The 21,635-nt window shown below is 45.9% G+C and overlaps 1 protein-coding gene across 1 annotated transcript; it reads right to left on the reverse strand.

Moving 5' to 3' along the window:
- Positions 1-1,469: 1,469 nt before the first annotated feature.
- On the reverse strand, positions 1,470-19,948 carry wnt3 (wingless-type MMTV integration site family, member 3). The gene is made up of 4 exons (XM_071910063.2): positions 19,869-19,948; positions 7,014-7,255; positions 3,859-4,124; positions 1,470-1,949 (listed from the first exon to the last, which is right to left on the reverse strand). Exons 1-4 carry the CDS (start codon positions 19,946-19,948, stop codon positions 1,470-1,472), a joined length of 1,068 nt encoding a protein of 355 aa, XP_071766164.1.
- Between the last annotated feature and the right edge of the window lie 1,687 nt (positions 19,949-21,635).

The raw sequence follows: 21,635 nt of genomic DNA on the forward strand, positions 1-21,635 counted from the left end.
CCCTCTGGTCTCCACATGTCGTCACATGTCCCGCTTCCTCTTCTTTTTTTATATAGTGATAAAAGAAAGGTTTGCCTTAGACAAGGGTCTCACAGCGCTAAGATGAACCTGATGAATGCATTGAGTGTTAGATAAATACGTCTCCCAATAATCACTGTGTTTTTAAGACCAGAATTAATATTAAGCATGCTGAAGTTTGACTTAAGTGTGATGCATACATTCAGAAATGATACATCCATAAATCTTCTATTCACTCATATAATTTGAACCTTGGTGCTTGTTGTGAATATATTCTTCTCTGGGGGTTTTCATCAAAAGACTCCCTGGTTGAATAATGCAAAACTGTAATGCATCACACTCGTGGAAATCATGAGCAATTCAATTTACAGGTTGATCACGTCTGAATGCAGCAAACAGGAACAAAGTCCTCATTCATAAGACCTGCTAGGTTGCAACGAAGAAGAATTTGCTCTCATAAACAATGCACAAATTTTTACCACCTGGAGCTCTGTATAACTGAGTAGTGCATACATACATGTGTAGGGTAGTTAGTTGGTGGAACGAGCGTGCTTGTTCGCACACATGCCCCCTCCTGCATACCTCAAGTCCCAGCCCAATGGTAATATTTCAGAAATGCGGGGCTATAAAATCAGGCTCTAGCATATATCTTCCAGGCAGTTGACTGGTGCAGTTTATTCAGTACAGTCAGTGAGCAGGGGAATAGTAGAACCGGGGATTTCATCAGCTCAGTAGTTTACGAAGACAGGACTGTGGCACTTCTAATGCCTGCCTGCTCTTTTGAGTTCAGTTCAGTAGTTACAAGTGATCGCTTCCTGGGGCTGCCGACATGTGTTCAGTATCGCTTTCGACTACGTGACGTTCGGTAGAGGTTGGTTTAGTTTTCAAAAAGGTCAACCGGCCAGACCGGCCGGAGATGTGAGGTGTTAGTTAAAAGATGCTTTTCATTCAAAAGCAGTGAAAGTCTGAAAGTCATCTATTTTACTGCATTAATCTCACAGGTAAAAGTGTTAGGTGCCACAGCCGTTGTGTTGGCATGGAGGGGGAAATAAATAAAGAGGGGGGTCATGGCCCAATGCTGCAGGGGGAGAGGAACAGGGGAAAATGGCACAAGACAAGTCTAGCTTCTTCCCATGAGAATGGACCGTCAGGTCAACACGGGACACTTTCTAGTCAAACTTAAATGGGTGCAGGGTTTGGAAGACAGATTGTAGGGCTGGGTTTTCCCAACAAGGGTGTGAAGTACAGAGTTCCATTACTGATGTGCCATTGCCCATTGGGGCCTAATTGTGTGTGTTTGTCTGTGTGTGTGTGTGTCTATGTAATGCAGAGTGTGTCTGTATCTGTGAACGGGAGAAGTAGGGTAGCCATGGGGAGGTGGGGGGTGGGGGGGCAGCACTTGTAGTCCAGCAGTCTGTCTGTCTGTCCATCTGTCTGAAAGCACAGGCCCCTCACTTGCATGTGTGAACGTCGTAGACGCGCACACACTCCTGACAGCTGACGTAGCAGCACCAGTGGAAGATGCAATGGCACTTCTCCTTGCGCTTCTCAGTCCGGGTGTTGTGGCCGCGGCCGCAGCACAGCAGGTCGCAGCCCTCGATGCCGTGCGACGACACGTTGCAGACGCGGTCGCGCGTCCCGAACGAGCCCGTCTCCGGGTTGGGCTCGCAGAAGTTGGGCGAGCCCTCGTAGTAGACCAGGTCGCGCTCGGTGGGGTGCTTGAAGAAGGCGTACTTGGCGCGCAGCGTCTCCACCCAGCCGCGCGACTCGCGGTGCTTCTCCACCACCATCTCTGAGGCGCTGTCGTACTTGTCCTTCAGGTAGTCGCCCAGCATGCGGAAGTCGGGCTGCGCCCACCAGCAGGTCTTCACCTCGCAGCTCCCGGACAGGCCGTGACATTTACAGCGCAGGTGCATGTGGTCCAGGATGGTCTGAAACACAGAATAGATATAGATGTTTATGTGTTCATTGTGTAGCACAGTTTGGAACCAATACCAGTTCTAAACTATGCCTTTTTTCAATACCTTTCTGTGTTGAATGAAAGCATTCAGCATTTCATTATGCAATAAAGTAAATGATTTTCTATTAACCATTTGCACATGGAATCTGCTTTCCTACTCAGAATCAGACCATACTCAATTGACTTCCTCAATAAAAATGTCCATAAGCTAGAAGATAGCTATAAATCTACATGGTAAGCATCCAGCACTTTGAAGATTTTAATACCTCTTAATATTATGTTATTATATATTATGTCTGAAAGTATGCTTAACTGAAAATGTGCTGGTCTGAGAGCAGTTATGATGTGATCTTCTAGATCTAGACTTCTTTTCAGTTTCATGAATCCAGCCTCAGCTACATGTCCTAAAAAAAAGCGGTCTGGGCTGGCACTGTAAACCAGCCATTTACTGTAGTTGTGTTGCTTTGATTTGGTTACCGGTTGGTTCAGTGCTACAGGGCAGTCAAGTCAATCACCACTGAGCAAGATCTGTTAGAATTTTATGGTCAGCAATTTACAGGAAATTCAGTAATGCGGACTAACAAAACCACTAAAACTCGTACAGTAGGCCAAGAAAAACAACATGCCATTGGCTGCAATTTACAAGTGTCATGCAGCTGTGAAGTACAGAGGCGCTGTGCTGCTGCTAATTCCTTCTGAAGTCACTGGCTCACATCATGAGTGTGCCGCCGGCGGCTATATTTTACCTTTGTGTTTTGATTTTGTTCTGCTTTAATTCGCCGGCTATATTTAGCTGCAGAATTCCCCCAGCTGGGGCGGAAGGCAGGTGGTTGTGGCACCTCTGGGTGAGGGGGGGTGATTGGAGGGAGGGGGAGTGATCTTAGGGAGGGGGGGGGTGGGGGGTGGGATGACATCACGTCCTGAGCTCGTCATGCCAATGGCAAGTCACATCTCCCAGAAGCCCCGGGGGCAAAATAATGGAGTGTGAGAGGGCCAGGTGGGGCAGCTGAGATCAGGCTGGGGAGAGAGGAGAGGAGAGGAGAGGAGAGGAGAGGACAGGAGGACAGGAGGACAGGAGAAGAGAGGAGAAGAGAGAGGGGTCCTGACTGTACTGCTGCTCAGTTAGTTGTGCAGCTCCTGTGGTCTCTCTTGCTGCTCCTGTCTGCTCAGATCAAAGGACTGTCTTGTTGCCGTGTGGTCCCTCCATTTGCCCCTCAGCGAGCTGCCGGGGAGCCTGTTTTCTCCCACCGGTGACAGCAGCCAGTGATGGTTTAAGTCTGCACTGATTCCCTTCTTTTCCCCCTCAACTCACTCGGGTTATTTGTCTGTCAGGGAATTTTTCATTGGGATGCAAGGCATGAAAGGCGAGGTGTGGGGGCAAAACGGGAGGGCGGGTGTTGCTTAGATCAGTAATTACCCAGTCATTCAAAGTCAAGTGCTACTTTTCAGGTGGAAACTCACAGAAATGTGTGCACAAGTCAAATACCGAAATCCCTGTCTGTCATACGTACAATTAGTAATCCCAAACAGTAATGTTTACTGGATAAATCCACTCCTTTTGCAAGACAGTCAGGTTATTGTTCATTGTATTATCTCCTGTATTGGGGCTACATTAATTGGGTTAACATTAATTTGTTGTGTAGTATGTGCTGAGGTTGTCTAAATAATGTGATGTATTATAGTGCTGTGAACTACCTACATCCTAAAAAATGTGCAAAGCAATGGAACTTGTATCCACCTTGCATAGTCACTCATGCAGGTATTCAGTGCAACTTTTAGCCATTAAGCCCTATATAGGAAGCACAGAGGGCCTTGTGATAATGAATAAGTAACTCATAAGTCATCCCTGCTCAGCTTTCTCATATGTGACCATTCTTTACCGTGCGTCCTGCCTCGTTGTTGTGCCGGTTCATTGCCGAGCGAGCGTCCGGACGGTTCTCTCTGGCATCAGCAAACTCCCTGGACACCAGCACCCCAAACTCAGCGTCCTCACTGCAGCCGCCCCACTTCCAGCCCTCCCCAGGAGGGCCCTTGTGGTGGGAGTCACAGCCGCACATGGTGGATGTGCCCTCAGCGCAGGACCGCGTCACTGCAAACGCCACCCCTGCCGAAGCTATAGCGTGGACAAATGCTGACTCTCTGGTTGCTGAGAAAGACAGAGAGAGAAGGAGAGACAGACAGAGAGAGAGAGAGAGAGAGAGGGAGAGAGACAGAGAGAGAGAGAATGTGTCAATCTTTAGTTGGACAACAGCAATCTTCACTGCTGCCAACATCCAGACGGGGGTATTGAAAGGGATACCCTCGGGCAAAAACCTTTTAACGCATCATTTAATCTTTAAGAAGGCACATACCTAAACATTATGTATTTACCACTGTAAAAAAACCAGACTTAGGAAAAGTACCATTAGATTCCATTTAAATTGGATCAACGCAAACATTAGAAGAAAAAAAAAAAACACCTCCGCCTCACTTATTTCACAATATGTAAGCACCTTTCACAGCATTTCCCATATGATCATCATCTATGAGGAGGCACAATACTACAGGACATATGAAGGAGCCTAAAAGCAGAGTCCCTGCAGTGACATCAGCCCATTGTGGTCGTGTCAGGAGGGCCTAACGCTCAGTGGGATCTCAGTGACCTCCTGTCATCCCTGAGGTGTGCTGCTTTGCATCTGGATAGTGTTTCAGGAATGTTACCCCCCCCCCCCACTCCCTGTTCAGAGCCCAAGGCCTTCTGGTGAAACCTAGCAGTACGTCGGCCGGTTTCTTTTTTGCACTGAGGGATGGAGTTACGCCTCCTTTGAAGGCAACAGCTTATTATGTAACCAGACACCATTGTTTCACAATCGCAGCACACTTACCGTGGCTCACCCATTTCACTCTACCACCTCTGTTATACACATACAAAAAACATGCACGCACACACACACACACACACACACACACACACACACCCAGAGGGTATGGGGAGGGGTCCCATGTGCAATGGCTCAACAGTTCAAGAGCATCTAGAGTGGCTCATCTGAGGTCTCCAAATTTCTATAAGACCAGAGAGAAACTTTTTTTCACTGCAGGTCACAATGGCGAGTAAAGCCAAAAATTCACCAGCCAACAAGACTTTTAGAATACAATCGGACCGCCAAACTAGCCACAACCAAAATTTACCAATATTTATCTGGTGTTATTTTCCACCCTGAATGTGACTGGAAGTAAAGTTCCAAAAATTAAGAACATTTTTTAAATGAAATTAACTTTGCCACTGTAGGGGTAATATTATGCATGGGTCAATATGTGTGTACAAATTGAAGACATCCATATATTAACCATATGATGTTTTTTATCATAGGGATACAGCCCATTATATCTAAACTAACTAGACTCTCATGTGTCTATCAATGTATTTCCACTGTTAATCCCTAGTAAAAGGATACAATTTTGGTCTAAAATCCCCAGTGAATGCTTGTTTGATTGGATGACACACACACCTCAGGTTGGGCATCCCTGCTCACCCTGGCAAGCCTCTCTGGGCCCTCCACAACAGGGGCCTGTGAGCCCTGGGCCCCTGGAGCTCTGGCTGTTAGCCAAGGCTAGTGCTGCTCCTGCTACCTGCTGGGCCCATCAATCCGCCTTTGTTTCCCTTGTGTCACACTGTATTACCCGCACAAAGGACCCAGCGACTCGCGCCCCCGCAGCCCCGCTCTGCCCGGAGCTGGCATTCCCTAAACTCCCCAACTCCCCCCCTCTAGCCACCCCTCCGCCAACACCCTGAGCTGAAATCCCATCCTCCACCACCACCGCAGGACCTCAACCCCCCACTTTCTCCAGGCATCCACCGCCGCCACCGACAGCACCGCCATGGCCAACATGCGGCTTAAGGTGGCTGGGACTGGTGGATGGCGGCCCTCCCTTCCCTCGTCAAACGCTTCCATTTATCACTCCCCACGTCAGACGCTCTCCCTTCCTTCCTTCCTTCTTTCCTTCCTCCCTTCCTTCGTTCCTTCCCTATCCCAACGCGCACACCCGGGCTAGGTTGGGAGAGATCCCCTTTCAGCCTGTTTTCATGACAGAGTCAAAAGGGCGTGTGAATGGGGCGTCCGTGGGAGCTGGACTGTGTGAGGCGCGCACTGGTCTTCATGCACAGTAGGGGTTGAGCGGAGCCCCCCGGCCCTTTTCTATTGCCTGTAATCTCATTTGGCCTCCCCTCTCCCTTTTATTTGACTGAGGAGCCAGGGAGGCTCACGCTGCCCATTTCTGCCCAGATTCCTTCCCCTCTGACACACAGGCTAATTCATTTCCAATCAGCAGCCTCACTCGCAACACACAAACTCCCATCTTTATAATCAGGGATTGCAGGGCCTTGAGCGGGACACCTCTGGCCACTGTTTCCTTTGTGCATTTTGTGGTTCACTATCAGGTTTATTGGGATTGTTTAAAAGACACAGCTAACGTGGAGACATCTGAGCGTTAGTAATCCGCGTGTGAAGCGTCTGATAGATGTCTCCAGTATATCAGCTGTACTTGTCAGGTTTTGTTGATAGATTTACTGCGCTGACCCTCTTTCATGTACATGAGCGTAAACACGGTTGGGAAAACCGAAAGGAAGACGCTGACGCCGAAGACAAATGTGACGTTGAAGGTAAAGATAGATGGAAGTGGAATAATGTGTCAGTGCTTGTACCGACACTCATTTCTCACTGCAGCCAGGAAAGGTGTATATTATTGTAATTGCCCTAGTAGTCGTTTGTCAGCAAAAGCCCTGAGAACAGGCAGTGCTAAGCTTCAGGGTGGAAACGCTGTTGCCTCTACACTTAAGACTCTCTGTAACAGCTTGCAGTAGTCTTGCTTATATGGCTTTTCTATTTTTTGTACAGTGGAGTGCTGTTTGGTAGAGATGATTTATACCATACTTTATTTCATACAGTCAGCCTCAGATATAAATGTACATCATTACAATACACAGCAATAAAGATTCATGCCATGCAAAGCAGTCTTTTTTTTTTACTGTCTTACTAAGCGCTTGCAAACAACCTACCTTTATCCAGCACAGGGCCGAAGATGGCCAGGTTGTCCTTGATGGTGGTACAGTTCCATCGGCGGCCCCGAAACTGGTGCTGGCATTCTTGGATGCCCAGCTTGACGCCTTCGGCCACGCTGGGCATGATCTCGATGTAGTTGCGACAGAAGCGCAGCTGCTTGGGCACCAGGCCGGGGATGGAGCCGCACAGGATGGGTTGGGAGCCCAGAGACGAGTACTGCTGCCCCAGGGCCAGGGACCTGTGACGCACAGGGAGGGGGACAGCGGAGGAGCGTGGTTTAGATAGATCAGATGGACACAGGATGTTGGGGCGGGACATAATGCAGTGAGGGATCATTCAAAAGTCTAAACAAATGGAATATGAGTCAGGGAGAGAAAGGCACTTTTATTTGATGGGAGGGGTGCGGAGGGGCGGGATTGTTAAAAAATCTGATGGTTTTATTGGTTAGAAATGTATATTTACGCCTACTAGTGCAGCATGAGGTCACTATTAAAGGTACTGTCTTTTCCAGTAAGTAAAAGTAATGGGAGTTCATTTCATAGGGACTTGCAACATGGCAAAGTAGGAATGGGGGCAGTGCCGTCATTTATCAACACAATAAAACACCACCATCTAACACTACGAATAAAAAATAAAGGTAAAGGTACAGTAAAGGTTAGACTGAACAAAACCGTCTCCCTCTCCCTCCCTCTTACTGTGCTTTGAGAAGTGTATAGGATGGGGGATTGAGAGTCTGTGCCCTCCCTGAACTCGGCCCCACAATGGCGATGGTGGTGACATGCCAGGGAGGCCCCTCTGAAAGGCAACCTGCTCTAGGAGAGGAGGCCGCCGCTTTATTCATTAATCTCAGGTTTTACCACTTCGATTTAGACATTTTCTCTTCGCATTTGCTTTCATGTTGCTGGTTACTCATTCAGTCATTTCTTGTTACTGGTGAGATCTGTGAGCGTTCCTCCGTGCCAGTACGGTGACTCACTTGAGTGTTTTATTGACTTATCTGCTTAATGCAGTTTATACAGTGCTCCTGTTTATTTGCTTTCTTTTTTCCACGAGGAAGGGAAGCTAATAGGCCCACTTCAGGGCAAGGATACAACCTATTAGTATTGACTTTTCAAAGTGTTCCTTCTTGTAAGCATACACAGAGCCTGCTGATCTAAAAGATAGCACACAAGAACCTGTCTGCTTACCCTCTGGGAAAAGCCCCGACATACAATTTAGAACATATGAAAACACGTGCCCCTGCAGTTCTATCATTAATTTGCGGTTTTCCTCTGGATCTGATCTATGTGTTTTAAGAATGACGGTGTGTGCAGCTGGGGTTGCTGGTAATGGACAAAAATGGCATACCTGAAGCTATGTGCCTCACCAGAGGGCTGGTGTAGATGTGCCTAAACAGGGATTAATCACCACAACGAGACAGCCAAGATCAGCCTGTGATGCCAGAAACCATTATAATTTCATTGAGGTAATTAATTTTAATTGCCTTCTATTTCTCATGAAATAAAGGAGAGAGAAAAAAGATGTTTGCCATGCCCGTGTTTTAACATGCTTTTTGTGATGACAGGCTCAAACAAAACTGCGCAGTGTCTTCCAGAAGCTGATACACTTACGCTAGGTCAAATTATTGTTTATTTATTCCTGACCATATGTCAGTTGTAAAAACAAACAAACATGTTTTTGTACAGGCCTGCATTCTTGAGTGATGAGTGCTCTCTGATAGATTTATGTGTTTAATGTGCTTACAAGGTATTACATGACTCCACTGATTTGGGTGTATGAGCCAAAGCTATTCTATATTTGTATGTGTGTGTGTGTGTTAGAGGGAGGGAGGGAGGGGAGGGGCTGTCAATCTTTAGTTCTAAGGCAGGGGCTTTGCCAGCGTTGAACAGACTCTCCGACACTCGGCGGAGTCTGGGCGGACAACGTGGCGCTGGAGGCCATGAGAGGATCACGGGGGAACAATCGACGCTGATCAGATCAGAGCGCCACTCAGGATGACCTCAGGACCCCCGCAGGGCGCAACCCTATCACAGCAGCCACTGACTCTGACAGATGAGTGCGGCGCTGCGCCCCACCCCAACACAAAAGTCAAACCATTGAAGTCACAGGGAAAAAATCCCCCCTCAGATAGGTTCACAGCTCATGTGCGCTTTTGCTTTCTACATGGCCCCCACCAGCCCCCGCCAACGCCCCAAAACACCCCCTCCCCTCTCCTACAATCATGGTTTTTGATCTCTTCAGAGTACAGGTGAGCATTGTTACAGCAGGCTCCCAGGTATCAAGACTTGCCAACCGAGCTTACGCACTGAGACATGAGGCTGAGCAGTTTCGCTGTTGCAGCTGGCCTAATGGAATATATGATGATCACATAAACAGCCACGAGCCACTTGTGCTGTTGGCATGAGTTTCCTGACTGACAAAATGTCAGCAATGCGAGGGTGCTCTGCTCTAAAGTGAATATCGGACTGATGCACAAGCAACAACTCCCTATCTCAGTAAGAAAACTTGTCTGAGCACAGTGCGTCAAGGACAGCACCTTTACATAAACTCTTATGTATACTCTTACATAAACTTTTCAAGTACCACCATGAAAAATGATATCTCCTCTAGTCCAAATCCAAGTTAATAATCCAAACTTAAGATGCTGTTTTGCCCAATTTGACATTCCCATGCAGAGAGTGAGTAATTTGATAGTGCTCATCAATCTCCATTCGTGTCCTTGTCTTGCGTTTACCCAAGCGAAGGCAGCCATGTTAGCTCATCTTCTAGTCCCAAACCCACGAACGCCACTGAGTTCAAGTGTTGCTGACTTCACTCTGTCTGGTGACTGAGTGACTAAGGAGCATAATTACACTGTCTGCTAGCCAGGTTACTGCCCATTAATCTCTCAGTCACGGGAGGACCAGAGAGGATGATGCCCCGCACGAACACCGGCCTCCCATGCTCACTCACGACATCACCCAATTAAGTCAAAGGAAAATCTCCCCTGCCCAAAGGAGATATCAACACTGCAGGGAAGGCCGCTCTGCCAACCTCTGCTACATTTGGGGTCCAATTAAGGACAGTTAAACAGCTTGCCCATCTCTCTAATGTGCTTGCTGACGTACTGGCTTAGGTGGCGACTTCGGGATTTCTGATGGAATCAATTAGCTAACCGCATGGGGCTTTGTGGTGGACATAGCGTGTTTAGACTACAGGCTGGGGATCTGCCTGCCTCTTTGACTCTGTTTGCAAAGGATGTGCCTCACTTGATCCGTACGGACAGACGAGATGAAAGGGATATCTTTTTGGCTAGGTGCTAATGAGAGTCTTAACCCTGAGGGGAAAGCCTCTGGGTAGGAGGCGTATCGTGCAAACAGACACACACACAGCCACACACACACACACACACACACACACACACACACACGCATGCAGACCACATGTGTGCCATGCTGATCCTGCCTGCTTTGCCTCACTTCTCGGAAGCCACGAGCGACGTGTCTCAACCGAGCGAGGGAGCAGCACAGACGCACAGACCTCCGCAGAGGCAGAATGCCGGGGGAATCTGCTGCAGGGGAAGAGACTAGGAGCGGAGCAGCAGCGAACTGCGGGGCTTGGCAGGTGCATGCCTAGGCAGGTCCGTATGGGGCCTCCTCTGGCCTGGGGGGGTTTACTGCTTGGTTGGGGGTTTTCTCAGTATCTAAACCGGGCTGACGTGAATGTATGATGGGCCACTGGAAACCACAGAAATGAAGGAGAGGAAACAAAGGGATTCCACCACACACCTCGCTGAAGAGTGGAAATTCAGGCAAACAAACTATGACACTCTCAACAAAAACGTTTGACTCCTCAACAGGGTGCCAACCACTCCCAGCACAATAAAATCACCAGCTCAATCCCTCTCAGTGGGTTAGGGACTGAACACAAAGATACACACAGCAAGATTTTGATCAGATTTGTGCCTAACTGTGCCCTTCCACACATATTCAAACCACTGCATCTCTGTTTTTATGTTTCTCTTAGCAAGCCCAACTTGCCAGGTGTACCAACTTTGGGTCAAGGAATCTTGTAGTGTATTCTCAAAAATATGCTGCAGCTGTTTTTGTGGGAGGTCCACATTACAGGGGTCAGTGTGTAGCACCTGTCTGTGCACAGACAGATGAGCTTTCTCTGTGTGACAGCCTCTTATGTCCAGAGGCACAAAAAGTACCAGGTGACCCTCTGAACCTGTTGAGCAGAACATGACATCTGACCTCACTGCCTTAAGCTCGATGGCCTATAGAAACAGTTTGAAGTTCATGACCAGGGTCCATACGCAACTATCTAAGAACAGGAGTGCTGATCTCCAGTTTCTTAAATCAGTATGAACTTTACAACATAAATTATGATCATGTGACCTGACCAATGCATACATACTCCACACTCCTATTAAGATACGTATGAAGAACCCAGACTGAATTATCTCTTAATCTTGCAGATGGCAGGAACAAATATCACTATCCAGGGTTTTAAAAAAAAAAAGTAAACCAGCCAAATTGAGTGAATATACCATGGGTTTAAAATATAGGGTCTACTGTTGTTAGGCCTGTATGGGGCACCCCAGAGGCCCTTGACCTGTTTTGGGTCCTGGCTGGCCCTAATCATGATCTAATAGATGTTGAATACCGCACAAATAGCTTAAATTATTTGAGTATGACATGTCAAAGGCCAGAGACACAGATCTTACCCTGAAAAAACCCCACTATAATATTTCTATAGGGACATTTAGGGACTCATTTCATTTATGATACCATTACTTTAGTTCATTTTCATAAGGGTGAAAGTGTAGACCTAATACCTTCACCATAGCCACAGTTTATCCACAGTCAATTACTGAGCCATGCAGGGTTTAGCACGTCCCCACCAAATCTAAGTCTGACTTCTGGCAACGGCAATGCATTGGTTTGAAAATAGTCAAATTGCATGGTTTTCAGGCTGTGTGAAGAAAGACTGGCTGCCATACCCTCGTTCCTTCAGCCTCCAGTAGCTTTGCCTTCCCATGCAGAGTAGGGCTGGCCTGGTCTAGTTTTACAGGAAGGGCCTTGTCGAGGTGTATTTTTTCCTTTCGTTTACAGCCTATATTGTTTGTTACTTTGCCAGTGTTTCATAGTGCTGTAGTCTTCTAAGCTCGTGCTCACCAAACGTCGAGAACCCGACCACCTGTTTCGGTAGGCTAATTAACATAATTATATTACAACGCAATTATGTAAAAACTACGCCCGTGCCTCCACGTTTCGCCTCCCATCGCCTATTAACCGACATATTGATCAGCATATTTCACTTTGTCTACCGAAAAGACGTGTAAACGTCTTTTGTCATTTGTGGTTTTGAGCTGAAAATTATCTAGCTCTAGCACCTGCCAAGATGAAACATATAAAATGTAATTAAGAAACACGCGCCAAGTATCATACCTCCTAACAACAGCCATTCATATCGTGAAAAACCTACAAGCCATTTTGAAGATTTCAGGCTTTTTTTTGTAGTGTTATATCCCTAACATTGGTCATTGCCAGCCACCTGCTATTTACAGTCACTTGACATTTACCCATATCGAGATGTGGTCATGTAACGGAATGCTATGCTGTATTATGTTCAAGTTTTCTGGTTTGACTGACTGAATTCAACTTCTGCTAAATGTAGCCTGTTGTATCTAAACAGAGCAAATTGGGACCTTGAAGTGGCACACAGAGAAAGCATGAGACTGAGAGTGGAGGAGAAAGAGGGAGAGAGAGGGATTAGAGAGAACCAGCCTGTCACAATCCATCCCTCTATGCATTATTCCTCAGGCACTGTTCAAAGACTCATGGAAACCTCTGTGTGTGTGTGTGTGTGTGTGTGTGTGTGTGTGTGAAGGCAGAGTGAACTAGATGGTTCTGTTGCTACTTGTACTCAAAGGCCCTACTTCCAGCAGGCTTTGCACTTAGATCCATGCATGGCGAGAGGCGGGATACCCTGTTTGTAATGCCCATTTTGTGCAAGTGTTGTTGCTCAGTTGTGTGGCATGATACTTGGACATGCAGCTTGCTTTTATCAATAGATAATACACACAATCAACACAGCTTGCATCTGTGTTGCAGCTTATGCTGAAAACAGCTCACAGATGATGATATGACAAGTGATGATTTAGCTGACCAGGTGACTGACAGCCCCTTTGTTTGCATTAAAATCTGTGAGGCGCTGTGATATGAGTCACTTTCCAAGTGGTAGCTGTGAGGTCAGGAGTAGAAGTAGGGCTTATGAAATATTCATCTACCTCTCATCTGCAGAGACCCGCAACTAATTTTCATATAGTGATTGTTGACGATGAATGCCAATCGTTCTTACTCATGTCTGAACAAGTTAACTTATTTCATTAAAGAGAAATTAATAATGTTAGCTTATGCTGGTTTGTGCCTGAAGCGTCGGGTCCCGAGTGTGTTCTGTCACTGCTTCTGTGAGCGCCAGGCTCCTGAAAGGCCTCTGCAGTAACAGACTGTGAGAATATTGTTTGCATTGAACTCCTATCTACCTCTAATTTCCCTCTATATGTTGATACCGCAGCTCAACTTGTCAGATTTGCCCGGAGGACATCGTGTTGCTAAATGAGGCCCTAGCAGAGCACTCAGAGACGTGCACCGAAAACATTGCCATCGGAATCTCATTTATAAATCCCACAACAGAGTCCGCAGAGAGACAAAGACACTCGGAAGAGAGTAAGTGGGCCACGGAAAGTTGCCGGCTTCGCCTGAGGATGGGACTTTTCCTGGCGGAGGCTGGAATGCACAGCTCCTGTCTGTGTTTTGTTGTCTTCTCTTTTTCTTTGGCACACTTTTGATTTGTAGTCCAACAGCTCCTGGCTGATCAGATAAAAAATGACAGGACCCCTGAAAAATGTTCCAACCTGTTCTTTTTTTTTTCTTTCTTTCTCCCTCCTTTGCCTCCCGTCCTCTCTCCCTCTCTCGCTCATTCTTTCTCTCCCCCTCTCTGCCGACTGTTGTAGAGAGTGAGGAGTTGGGACAAGGAGCCCCTGCAGTCAGAAGTACGGAGAAGTGAACAGGGAAACTGAACAGGGTGTAAACTTGTGAACCTGCCTGTCAGGAAGTGAATGAGAGCTGCAGCAGCACTCCACAGTAGTGCACTGGGGAGCGAGACTCACTGACAATGTCTGTCAGACTGGAAGCGCTCTGTCTTGCCTCTGTATGTCTGTCTGTAGGCGGACAAAACGGAGTCTGCCCAGTCGTCTTGAAAGGACAGGGCTTGTTTGAACGAGAGTCTCAAGAGACTGTCTGAATGAACCCAAACTCAAACAGTGCATTGTTCCCTGCCACTGCTCATTAGGGACAGCGTGTTGGCACTGCTGCTTGAATTGCCGGTGGTAATGCATCCTATGCAAATCATAACTTGTATTGGATTGTCTGGAATCTTCCATTGGATTGTCTGGAATCCCATTGTGGAATTTCAAACACCACATGAGTCTTTAAAACTAATTAAGCACCAGATTTCTGTTTCTGATTTTACCACATTGGTTGCTCTGAAAAAGCCTCTGAGAAAAAGCATGACTGTGGAACTGCATCACTGGGGATGAACTTGGTCCAGATCTTGCCCTGCTAACCCAGCCAGAGGTTTTGCAATTAAAATGACTTGACACCTTCTGTTACAAGTGATTTACAGCACTATAATGTCTGTTCTGAAAAAATGGTAACACTTACAGACTGGATCCTTATCCTGTATTTTAGAGATACTGAATGGTGAATCCTCTCTTTCTCTCTCCACCTCTCCCACTAGTCATTTGGTTGACCTGGTCAGTAACCTGAGGGGGGGTTTGACAGTATTTAGGGTGCACAGGTGTGACCAGCACATCTTTGTTGCTGAACACTGTGTGACAGAGAAATTGTCTTCTTGTCTCACTGCTAATAATTAGCTTCTGAGTAACAGGCCTACAAGGTGAGATCAGGCAGGTAATGAAGACCTCAAATATCAGGTGCTTGTGTGTGTGTGTGTGTGTGTGTGTGTGTGTGTGTGTGTGTCCACACGTGTCCCCTAATGACCTCTTTGCCCCTGGCCGTTGCAGCCCCCTGTTTTCCCTTTGAGGAACTGTCCTGGCCTGTGTTTTAGTGCAGGTAATAGCTGTGCACTGGGGGGGACTTTGTCATTTCCTACAAGAACGCATTGCATGTCCTTTGATGGTGGGTTGAGATTAGGAATCTCCTTTGCTGTTTTGAAATACCACTCTCCTTTGAACCTCTCTCACCTAGCTTGGGTTTGACTGGATAACGTCATCCCATGTGCTTGTTTATTAAAGATGGGCCAACAAGGCGCCTCATCTTACTGAAGTAACAGATGTGTTGGATCAATACGTGAAGCTAACTCTCACTGTGATTGAATAATTCCCTCTAGAGGCTAGTAAACTTTTAGTCAGTGTGATAGCCAACATTTGTAGCAACAAGACATGAAAGTGAGACATAGGGCAGAATTTACAATAGAATTCAGTGTAAGAATGTTGAGTCAACTCCTTGAGCAATATTGCCTTACAGCCTTGGCCCAAAAGTTGCCCAGAGTGACATAGCAGGAGCAATGCACCTGCTTAGGGCTAAGGTCTGAGTAGCCAAGATACATTAGGTTACATGGAACATGTTGCTGAGGCACTCATTTCTGCTCAGGCTCTGTGGCAACATTTCTCAGAGGCTTTAGCCTAAAGTTGTCTTTGACCCTGGCCCGATGGCAGCCTTCAGCCATTGATATGGAACCCTATAGTTTCTTTAAGAATAACATTCTTTTGGACTTTACTTTTTTTCCCCGCTGCCTTCCATTGCACTGTTCGGAATAATGCCTGAACATCCTTGATCTTTTCACACAGGATTGCAGACGGAGGATTTTCTCGCAGTAAGAATCATTTAAGTGATCCCTTTGCCAAAGGTGGGGGTTTGGGGGTTGAGGATTGGAGGTGGGGGGTGTCGCAGTCAGATAATGACATTCCTGAGACCCGGAGATGGACCCTAGAGCCCCTTTTAAGCCACTGGGGTTGAACTGTGCACAGAGGGCTGGTACCGTCTGGGTATAGACAGAGTTTGGCAAACCTAGATAGCTTTGCCTATGCTATCTAGAGAGAGACATGCCACTGAAATGAGCGAGGCCCCAGTGGTTCACAAAACTTCCACGAGGTAATGCTTCTCAACAACAAATACAATTTTAACCAGGAAGCTGCATCTAAGCTCATACTGCTTAGCACTGAAATTTTGTTCAAGGAAGTATAAATGGAATCACTTAAAGCTTTAAAAATGTCCAGAGCCCTTAGTGTTGTAATTTTTTACATACAAGGCTCTGGCACTAGGGATGGCACCTAAATTATATGATAGCTAAATTATAGAATAGTAGAATTTTCATTTATGATGCCTTTAAATCTATTATTCTACACTGTTATTAATATGGCATCATTTACTGTTTGTCCTGATGATGCCGGTTTGCTTAACTATGCCTGTGTCTGCATTTACAGCGGTGACTGATTGAGAATTAACCAACCATGACTGCTTTATATTCCTCATGCTTCCTGGCCAGATTGCTTATCTCTCAGTGATGTTTCTACTAAATGTCTGGGAAGTTAAACAAAGCACAAAAAAAACAATTCAAAACCATTGTGAAATATAGGTTCCCCAGGACTGCATTCAACGCTCACCAAAAGGAATAAAAGCTAGCTCTAAGAGTCAGTCATTCTGGGCACATTTCTTTCATACGCTGTCATTTTTTGGTCACCCAAACTTGTTCTCATCCATTTATGTATCTCTCTTTTTTTCTGATTAACATATTACCAGTACTAATAATTTAATTGCAACGATTGACTCGGACCATTCAATAAGATGTGCCTCATATCCTGTGAGCTCAGTGATCTCTGGCTTTCATAGTACCGGTTGGACATTACAAATGTAGCAAATTCAAAAACTGTGGTGACCCTGACCAGCAACTATCTAAGGCATTTTCAATAAAGATTTGTTGTGTTGAACAAATACCATACAGCAATTACTATCCCCACCCTCTCTTTATCTGTCTCTCTTTCTCTCCCAGTCTCCTTCTCTTCCTACCCATTGTTCTTTCTCTTTGACTTCAACTTTCAGAACAGCGATATACTGTAAATCTTGTGTCGAATAGGATTTTGCTGTGTTTAGTGACAGCCACAACAACTTATACATTGAAGCGATCCCAATTTAGAATAACAAAATTAGTTTACATTAGTGTACAATGTCTCTACTTTCTCCTGCAGACTGAACAGCAGTGATGATAACAGAGGATTAAGAGAATAACAGTTATTGGATTTAAACATGTAGTGGCTGTGTTGTGTGATGTGACAGAGTTAAACCAGTAATCACTGTTGTAGCTTGATGGCTCGTATTGAAGGAAATTCAGCTGCGGTAATTCCTTGCTGAAAGTGACTGTCATCATTCATTTACCAGCACTGTTTACGCTAGGAACACAAACACAGATAGTATAGAACTGGCTGACAGGTTAGCTTAAGCTGTTCTGATTATAGATGAGTTTAGGCACACAGGCTTAATATACTAATAGCCGTGTTTTTTATTGTCGCAAATATGATCATAAATAGTGTCATAGTGCACAGCTTCAAGTTATATCTATCCAAACATTGATATTTTTAGACTATTATACACGGGTGACAAGGTGAAAGCAGAACACAGTAGTAAATCAAACAACAGATATTTTTATGTTTCAATTTCAAGCCGCACATAAAGGACGGGTTTGCCGGATGACTGGACTGAGACCTTGTGGGACCTGTGGATTGTGTGGGTCTACAGTATCTTTAATCTGGTGTGAATTCTCTCAACACTTTATTTAGCCTCTGTTACACAAAGCTGCTGTTTCCCCAAACATTCTTGCATTTCAAGGGGGCAATTTTAACGTTCAGCCTTGCCTATCCAAACCCACCTCATTAGTCTGCTATGCCTTTCTACTACACCACCTATTCCTCCATGCATATGTGCATATCACCAGAGTTATTTATGCCCTGTTTTGTTTTCAACACCCCATCTTGTGACGGTGTGGCTGCCAGGCATAAAGCAGTCAAAACTCCTTTTCCCTCCAACCCGTCCCTCCTTGGCTGGAGAATTTATGGCCAAGTCATCGCCCCTAAGACAGAAGCTGAGAGGAGCCTGCCTGGGCCTTCTCTGAAACCCGGCACCCTCTTGTTTGACGCACCACCTCATTTTGTCCCTTTTTGGACGTGTTCGACACCGCGGGGTGATGCCACTGACAGCGCTGTTTGACACCCATTCCTCAGCACCTGCCCAGTCACCTGGAGCTACGGCGAGGCTTTTCATCTTTACACCCTCCCAGTGACTACTCCTCCCCATCTACACTTCAAAATTTGTTACCCAAATCAAAGGTGCTGCGCATTGTTAGGGTTCGAAAATTATACCGGTGTCATGTAAGCTCCTTGAACAGAACAGCTGCAGGTAATTCACTGAGAGAGAATCCCAGGCTCTTTGTCACTGTTGTCTGACGGTGCTTGCTGAAGCCAGGAGTGGGTGTAAAGTCCTCTTTGCCATTAACACTTCAGCCCTGTGGCCTGTGTGCTTGGCAGCTCCCTGCTCTGTAAATGAAACCAGAAGATGCTCGCGGTTTGGACAGCACTATGGTGGGACCACATGCTAGTTGGGCTACTAAAAGTGCAGTAGCTCTGACAAGTATTGTGTCGAGCCAAAAGAGCTTTGTCATACGCCTACACAAATATCTCCAAAATAAAAGCTTTATGTTACAAAAGAAGACTAGGGGCTATGAGGTCAGCTGCGTGTAGCTGAATTTGTAATGAGGTGAACCTCTAAATTTCAGTTGCTGGTGCCAAAAGCGATCTGGGATAATTTCACAAAGACAATAAAACCCTGCGGCACCTAAACATATTGTCTCTTCACAAATCTCTCAGGGGGGCGTGAAAAAACTGTAGTACGACTGAAAAGCAAAATGATATGCTTAACTGTTTAAAAAAATAATAATTGATTTAGATTACATCGGATACCCCATAATAGACAGCAAATTTGTCGAATTTGTAAAAACAGTCGCAAAATTCTGAATATCATGCAGAACTTTGTCAGGATCAAATTAGAGCCTAGTGCACACCATATATCCATCCAAACAAAAAAGAGGAAAAACATTCTTTCAACAATGAAGAGATGCACGGCATGTTTGGGGGCCGGCGGCCTGAATGTAGAACACTGAAGCACAATAGCAAACTAAACAAAATGACGCTGATCTAATAGGTCATGATTGCTGTACTCCCTAAGGCAGTCCTCAAATTATATAGCTGTATTTCAAGAAAGAAAATAATGATTTAGAAGCAGGATGGTCTGAGCCATAGTTTCTGAGGCTTTGTTGAGTTTTCATGAATAAGATCAGTGTTGTCATTGTCCTTGAGGGATAGACACACAATTTATCCAATAATGAATGATATTAATGACTTGAACTATTATCTAGAAAAGCCCAGAAAGTCCTTGGAGTGCTGTTGACAATTCACATCAACATGGCATCCATGCGCAAAGTGTTTTTTTCAAAAACAACTCTACCTATTTAATAACTTAAATGTTTCGAAACTACAAATTCATCCCCCTTTGCATCACAACATATTCTAATATGATAAATGGACCTGAGTGTAGAGGGGAAAAGAACGGCGAGCCTTTTCCGTTACACTAGTATTTGAGGTTAAGATTCTTTGGACTGGGCCGGAGAACATTTTTCCACGCAGTCAACTGAAAGTGCACATTCTGCCCTCTCAAAAATGATCATTTGACCAAAAAAGTCTCTCTCTTTATGCAACTATAGGCTCTGATGCTGAAACTCTGGATTGTACTCACCACCAGATGGGATAGCCTCCAAGCACCCGTGAGCTGGACAACCACACACACATCACATATCCAATCAGATACAAATCCATGAGGTAAGCCTTGTAGTGGGTACGAGTGTAAATGGATCAATACATAGAATTTCCAGTAGGCAATGAAGAAGAGTTTCCAGGAAGAGAAGCTTTAGGGCAGCTTGATTGTTGAATGAGGGGAAAATTAAAATGATATTGAAAAAAAAAAATCTTCCTCCTGTTTTCCCCCCTTCTTTGAGTCGGGCCAGGAAAGTGTGTCTGTCTCCTAGTAGTTAAGAGAGTAAGTGTCTCTCTCACACATGCACACACGCTCCTACCCGTCCTCTCCTTCCCTCCCTCTCTCTGAGGTTCTTCCCTAAGGTAGATATCTTTTTCTCTCTCTCTCTCTACTTTTTTTCTCCCTCAGGATGCCTCATCCACAGGCCCAATATTAAAGGGGGGGTGGTGGTGGTGGAGGGGAGGGGGGGAGGGGGGGGGGGGGGAGCGAGGTTTGGAGATGTCAGCTGGCAAGCCAATCACAGAGGATGGCCTTAGGTTACGAAAAAAAATTATTATTCGTTCCCATCTGTCAATCACACGCCACCCCCTGGTAATGTGGAAAAGAAAGGAAAGAGTGAAAAGAGGGAGGGAGAGAGGGAGGGAAACGAGAGAGGGAGGTATAGGGAGGGACAGAGGGAAAAGGTAGAGTTCTTAGTCAACCTATTTCATCCATGATAATTCAAAGAAAGGACTCCCCCAAAGTGGCTGGGGATAGGTGAAGGGATGTGGGCCAGCCTCCCCTCAGGAGACTCTGCGATTGGTGTTGGAGGGCATACAGGGAGGAGGGGGGGGGGGGGGGGGGGGGGGCGGGGGGGGCACTTGACACATTGATTTTTAGGGGTTGTGCCCTGACTAATTGATCCGGATATATGTGCATACAGTGCATACACACACGCACGCACACACACACGTCAACACACACACATACACCCTCTCCCACTCACGCACTCAGAGGGACATTTACAGTGAATTTTCTAAATTGTTGTCCGCCCACCCCAACAGGGGAGGACATAAAAGGGGACACAATAAAGCCATAAAGCGTGGTGGTGGCTGGGCCAGGCATGCAGGGGTTATATGCTTCAGCGGCCCAAAGGCGACACATTTTACATCAATACCATTGTCATTCTGATGGGCTGTGGGGCAGGCAGCCGTGGGACAGAGGGAGGAGGGAGAGGAGAGAGAGAGAGAGAGAGATAGAGAGAGAGTGGAGGAGGAGGGTGGGACACTTGTGATGGGCATAGAATTAGCCTGAAGTAACCAAGCGTTTTATTCACATGCGAGGAAACTGATCAGGGTAAATACAAACAAGATACCCGACAGAGATCAAACAAAGCCAGTTGTACTGATAACACTATCTAGTTTTGTTTCAAAGGATTATCAGTTGGTCATACTGGAAAGGGTGACCACCAAAGACTTCAAAACCGCTGCAACAAACCAATAAAAAAAAGGGGTTCCTCAGTATAAATTTCATACTTTCATACTTCACTTTCATATTCACATGATAGAACACGTTTCACTCTTTATGAAAGCTGAGGTTCTGAAGTTTCTTTTAACATTGAACGAAACTCCTCAGGATTATTTTAATTCACCGGCCAGTTTGCAGCTGGATTTTTGCTGGTGCATTTGCCTCATGCCTTTTAGAGAGTGATGTCTCATGCTGTTAGTGGTTCCTCTACCATGTTATTATGGTACTCTGCGTTCAGATGGT

The sequence above is a fragment of the Centroberyx gerrardi genome, chromosome 20, assembly GCF_048128805.1.
Source record: "Centroberyx gerrardi isolate f3 chromosome 20, fCenGer3.hap1.cur.20231027, whole genome shotgun sequence".
Lineage (NCBI taxonomy): Eukaryota > Metazoa > Chordata > Actinopteri > Beryciformes > Berycidae > Centroberyx > Centroberyx gerrardi.

What these genes read in the sequence shown, in the direction of transcription:
- wnt3 (XM_071910063.2), bottom strand. Translation starts at nt 19,948, where the DNA reads ATGGATTTGTATCTGATTGGATATGTGATGTGTGTGTGGTTGTCCAGC. An exon ending in GGAGGCTATCCCATCTGGTG is followed by an intron (nt 7,256 to 19,868) that starts GTGAGTACAATC and finishes TGTGCGTCACAG; the next exon opens with GTCCCTGGCCCTGGGGCAGC. An exon ending in CGGCCCTGTGCTGGATAAAG is followed by an intron (nt 4,125 to 7,013) that starts GTAGGTTGTTTG and finishes TGTCTTTCTCAG; the next exon opens with CAACCAGAGAGTCAGCATTT.